At 33.6% G+C, this 5229-nt stretch overlaps 1 protein-coding gene across 1 annotated transcript in view; it reads left to right on the forward strand.

Annotated features, from left to right (window-relative positions):
- Positions 1–1771, forward strand: part of nectin4b (nectin cell adhesion molecule 4b) — a 22417-nt gene extending 20646 nt beyond the window's left edge. Inside the window, exons 10-11 of the mRNA XM_016464765.1 lie at positions 278–466; positions 1377–1771. Of these exons, the coding sequence (XP_016320251.1) occupies positions 278–466; positions 1377–1658 (471 nt within the window). The 3' untranslated portion in view covers positions 1659–1771. The remainder of the gene's footprint in view (positions 1–277; positions 467–1376) is intronic.
- Positions 1772–5229: the final 3458 nt, after the last annotated feature.

Raw genomic sequence — 5229 nt, forward strand, 5'->3', positions numbered from 1 at the left:
GTGTGTGAGAGAGTGTGTGAGAGTGTGTGTGTGTGTGTGTGTGTGTGTGTGTGAGAGAGAGTGTGTGATAGTGTGTGAGAGAGTGTGTGAGAGTGTGTGTGTGTGTGTGTGTGTGTGTGTGTGAGAGAGAGTGTGTGATAGTGTGTGAGAGAGTGTGTGAGAGTGTGTGTGTGTGTGTGTGTGTGTGTGTGTGAGAGAGAGTGTGTGATAGTGTGTGAGAGAGTGTGTGAGTGTGTGAGACCCTCAGCAGAATAAACACGTCTGTGTCTCTCTGTAGGATCATTCAACACTGAGTGACGTGAGAGGCAGACGTGGAGACAGAGAGTACGATAGTCTGGGACGTCCCGCCATCTACACGACGTACCGTCCGGAGCGATCCAGCAAGAATTCGAGAGAGATTGAGGAGGAGAGAAATGAGCGCAGACGGAGAGTCGAGTCCTATGTCAAATCCAGCAATATGTCACTGGTGAGTGTGTGTATGAAATCAAAATGAATCCATCTACCTTCTTAATGCATGAGGCATCCATTCAAATGACAGTTTGAACTGATTCACATCGACTGAATCAAGTTTGAATAAATTCGAAGAATCAAACTGTTTTTAAAGGATCAGTATATTGAAGCTTTAGACACAACATTTTAAAAAACCTAAAAGAAAAGTTTGCATGTGTTTTTTTTGTATCATATGTGATGCATCAGGCTTTTAAGACCCATATAGTCTGATATGCACAAAATCCCACAATGCACAAAAATGTCTATTTAATATACATGTCACTTCTGTAATTCCTGTCATTCGTCACAAAATCAAAAGAAAGAAATAAGAAATTATATTCTGCATTAAAAATCATTAAGATTTTTTTTTGCACTGTGACATTATTTTCATGATGTTTAAGAAAACCTACTTGTATTCTCATCACCTTAATGCAAATAAATCAGTAAAGTATTTATATATGGGTTCGAGTTTATTCTCCTGCCTTTAATTTATGCTCATTTAATTTAAAAAATCTTTATTACAGTTTATTTTTTGATGAGAATCAACTTTTAGAATAATAACTAATAACAAAAAAAGTAAGGTTGTTTTTAATTTTCATTAAATGTCATGAAAATAATGACATAATGCAAAAAAAAAGACTTTTTTTATATTCATGTGTCAATTTAATTCAAGTTTATTTGTATAGTGCTTTTCACGATACAAATCATTGCAAATCATTGTCACTATATTTTGTAGCTTTATAGGGTTAAAACTACATCATCGTGTTTCTTGATTTGACATCAGCAGTGAATAAACGGTGATTATTCCACATATGGTCCAGCCCGAGATGAAGAGCAGCAAGCCTTTTACTGTCAGTAGATCTCAGATGACGTGGCTTCTCTTGCAGGATTCAGGGCTTCACCGGGATCAGAGTTCTCCTCCTCCGTCCGTGAGCTCGGGTCTGACTGCAGATGCCATCGGGGAAGGATGGAAGCGCGGCTCTCGCAGAGAGATTCACCGAGACGTGCAGCGAGAGCGAGTTCCTGAAGGAGAGGAAGAAAGCTCTCCTGTGAGCTCCTATCAGCTATCCGAGGCCGTTTCCAACTACTTCCAGTGCAGCAACGGCGGACTGACGCCGAAGGCAAACCCCAACGCCATCATCATACACTCTCACGGACCGGTCATCTGATCAACACACCATGCTTCCTGCAACACAAGCGTTGTGCTGATCGTCAGTGCATGCAGCTTGATTATCTGTAAACTCTTAAAGGGACAGTGCACAAAAAATGATCATTTACTCAGTCAAACCTGCATGGTTTTCTTCTGTAGAAGTGTTTACACTCGTGCATCGTGCATATCACTCGTGCACAATAGTGTAGTCTTGATAATCTTCCTTCTGCAAAGCACTCAAATCTCATGTGCATCACAATCGTTTGAGACGTTCAGTGTCGTGGATGTCAGATCTGGATATTTTGATAAGATCTGAGGAAAGGAGATTTGCTTTAGTTCATGCATTAGCTAATATAAACTAACGGTGAGTGTATATATATTTTACAGCGTTTATAAAAATATGGTTGCTCATTGTTTTTGTTAACTAAAATGAAATCCATGAAAAATTATGAATTATTTCAAGTAATGATAAATAAAATATATATATATTTTTTATATATTTAATTTTATTTCAGCTAGTTGCAAAAGCAGCATTTCTCATTTTCATTTAGTTTAAGTACTAAAATAACAAACAATTTATAACACCTATATAGATATTTAAAAAAACAAGCAAAAATGACAAAACGCTTCAAAATTACTATAGCCATAAAATATTAATTACTTGAAATAAACATTAGCTGAAATAAAATATTTAAAAAAAAACGTATGCCAATGCAACATTTTCATTTTCAGTTAGTACTACAATAACTAAAACTGAAATAAAAACTTTAATAATTAATAAAAATGATAAAAGCATCCAAATTACTAAAACAAAAAATGACAATAAAATCTAATTATAAAATATTAATTACTTGAAATAAACATTAGCTGAAATAAAATATTTTAAAAAAACGTATGCGAATGCAACATTTTCATTTTCAGTTAGTACTACAATAACTAAAACTGAAATAAAAACTTTAATAATTAATAAAAATGATAAAAGCATCCAAATTACTAAAACAAAAAATGACAATAAAATCTAATTCCAAATAACTCAAGTAAACCAATAAAATTTTGATTTAAAAAAAGCAGTAGTACATTTTGAAATTAACATTAAGATCAATAAATTCTGTAAGTATTGTTAATGTAATTAATGTAAACAAATGTTTGATCTGCTTTCATTGTATAGACAAGATTATATAAACATTCCTCAGATTTTCTCTTTTTTTGTGTTTTTAATGGCTGGAAGAAACTCATACGGGTTTGGAACGACATGAAGGTTGAGTAAATGAGCGTTTTTTAGTATTTTAAGTTTGAACCGTTCCTTCAAGCAGACGATCAGCACAAACTCTGGTCTATGAGCAGGTGTGATGAAGAACTGAGGAGTGACTCAGGAGTGATTCTCCATCACTGGATCTCTCGAGATGATTCAGTCGAGGATGATGGACTCCAACTCTGATGTATATAAACGCGTTTCTACTCAACCAAGTCTTGCTGATCATAATTTGTTCCTGGTTTAGACACGGTCTACCTCTGCAGAACTCACAGTGCCAACATAACAAAAACCCTGACGGTCAAGAGTGTCATTATGATGGTACTTTTATGATACTTTCTCGTACTATTTTGTATAATCGATTTGACAGCTACAAGCACATATCAGACTTTCATGTTTGTTTGAATTGGCTCCTTTTAAAAATCATAAACTGATTTATTACATATTGATCTGTCATTATACTAAACATTCTCCTACAAGTGATTTTATAGGATGTTTATATTTATATACTTGCTCAATCGGTCAAGAGTTAGAAATTTTTATTTTTTTTATTTTTATGTTTTTGAAAGAAGTCTCTTCTGCTCACCAAGGCTGCGTTTATTTGGTTAAAAATGCAGTAAAAATTGTGAAATATTATTATAATTTTATTTTACATTTTACTATTTTAATATCTGTTAAACTGTAATTTATTTCTGTGATGCGCAGCTGTATTTTCAGCATCATTACTCCAGTCTTCAGTGTCACATGATCTTCAGAAATCAGTATAATATGCTGATTTGCTGCTCAAGAAACATTTCTGATTATTATCAATGTTGAAAACAGTTGTGCTGCACAATATTTTTGTGGAAACTGATACATTTTATTTTTCAGGATTCACAGATGAACAGAAAGTTCAGAAGAACAGCATTTATTTATTTTTGATCAATTGTAATGCATCCTTGAAGTTTAAAAAAATATATACTTATTTTGAATGGCAGGGGTTTCCACAAAACATGGTGCAGCACGACTGTTTCCAACATTGATAATAATCAGAAATGTTTCTTGAGCAGCAAATCAGCATATTAGAATGATTTCTGAAGATCATGTGACACTGAAGACTGGAGTAATGATGCTGAAAATACAGCTTGCGCATCACAGAAATAAATTACAGTTGAACAGATATTCACATAGAAAACAGCTGTTTTAAATTACAATAATATTTCACTATTTTTACTGTATTTTAATCAAATAAATGCAGCCTTGGTGAGCAGAACAGACTTAAAACATTTTTTTTTTTTTAAATCATACGTATTCCAAACTTTTGACCGATAGAGTACATGGTATAAAAATGTTTATATATAAATGCTATGTAAAATATTTCTATTCTATATTTCCACCAGTCACTGCAGTTATTGTTGCTACTGTAAAGACATATGATAATATGGATCTCCAGTGTGGCTAATACACAATTACAGTTTTATCACTTTGCTGATAAATTAATATAAAGAGTTAACCAGATTAACAGGTTACTTCTCTACAATCTACCCAGTGACGTTATTTACTGTACAAAAACTCCAACACTGTATTTTTTGTTACTGTAAATTTTTATTACTACTCTTGAGTTTGTGTAAATGTGCTGTTGGTGACTAGTAGGTGTTCTTTACTCAGCTAACTAGTGTTAACGTCCAGACCTGACCTAGATAAATGTTTTCTGTAAGTGTTTATTCAAAGAAAGGAAGATGATTGATATGTGAATAGATTTAATAAATGTTAATGTGAATGAAAACACAGAAGCAGTCGATGAAAGGCTCTTCAGTGGCGTATCCGTATGTTTTCACGCAGAATCTGCCGATACCGATAGTTTGGGTCAATTTCTTAACCAAAAATATATAAATCTCCCGACCAATGCTGTAATCTAGAGGTTAAAGTGAACAGCAACACTATTATATTCAATCCTGTTCGTTTTCAGGTATAATAATCGCACTCAAAATGTTTGTAACTCAATTGCACAAAAGGTAGTTCTCATAAACGGATTTATTCAAACATTCAACAGTAATTAAGCTCCTTCTAGTGTTTTATAGCTAACGAATGAAACTTGAACAGTGAATAACTTAAGGTAAATGCAACATTAAGTGACATTGTTCACAAACTTTTATTTGACGTCTTTCTTTCGGTTGAAACTCTGATCGAGCGATTATATGAGACATGATTCGGTAAGTTGTACTGTATTATTCAACATACCTTTTGATGTTCATTCATGTTTATTTTGTGCAGTAACTTGTAATAAAGCAGAAGAGACTCGCACTCTGATCTGTCACGCCACATTTAAGAGCGTCAAAACGACATTTAACGTTTGGAT

The sequence above is a fragment of the Sinocyclocheilus anshuiensis genome, unplaced genomic scaffold (genome assembly GCF_001515605.1).
Source record: "Sinocyclocheilus anshuiensis isolate Anshui unplaced genomic scaffold, SAMN03320099.WGS_v1.1 scaffold1491, whole genome shotgun sequence".
NCBI classification, from domain to species: Eukaryota; Metazoa; Chordata; class Actinopteri; order Cypriniformes; family Cyprinidae; genus Sinocyclocheilus; species Sinocyclocheilus anshuiensis.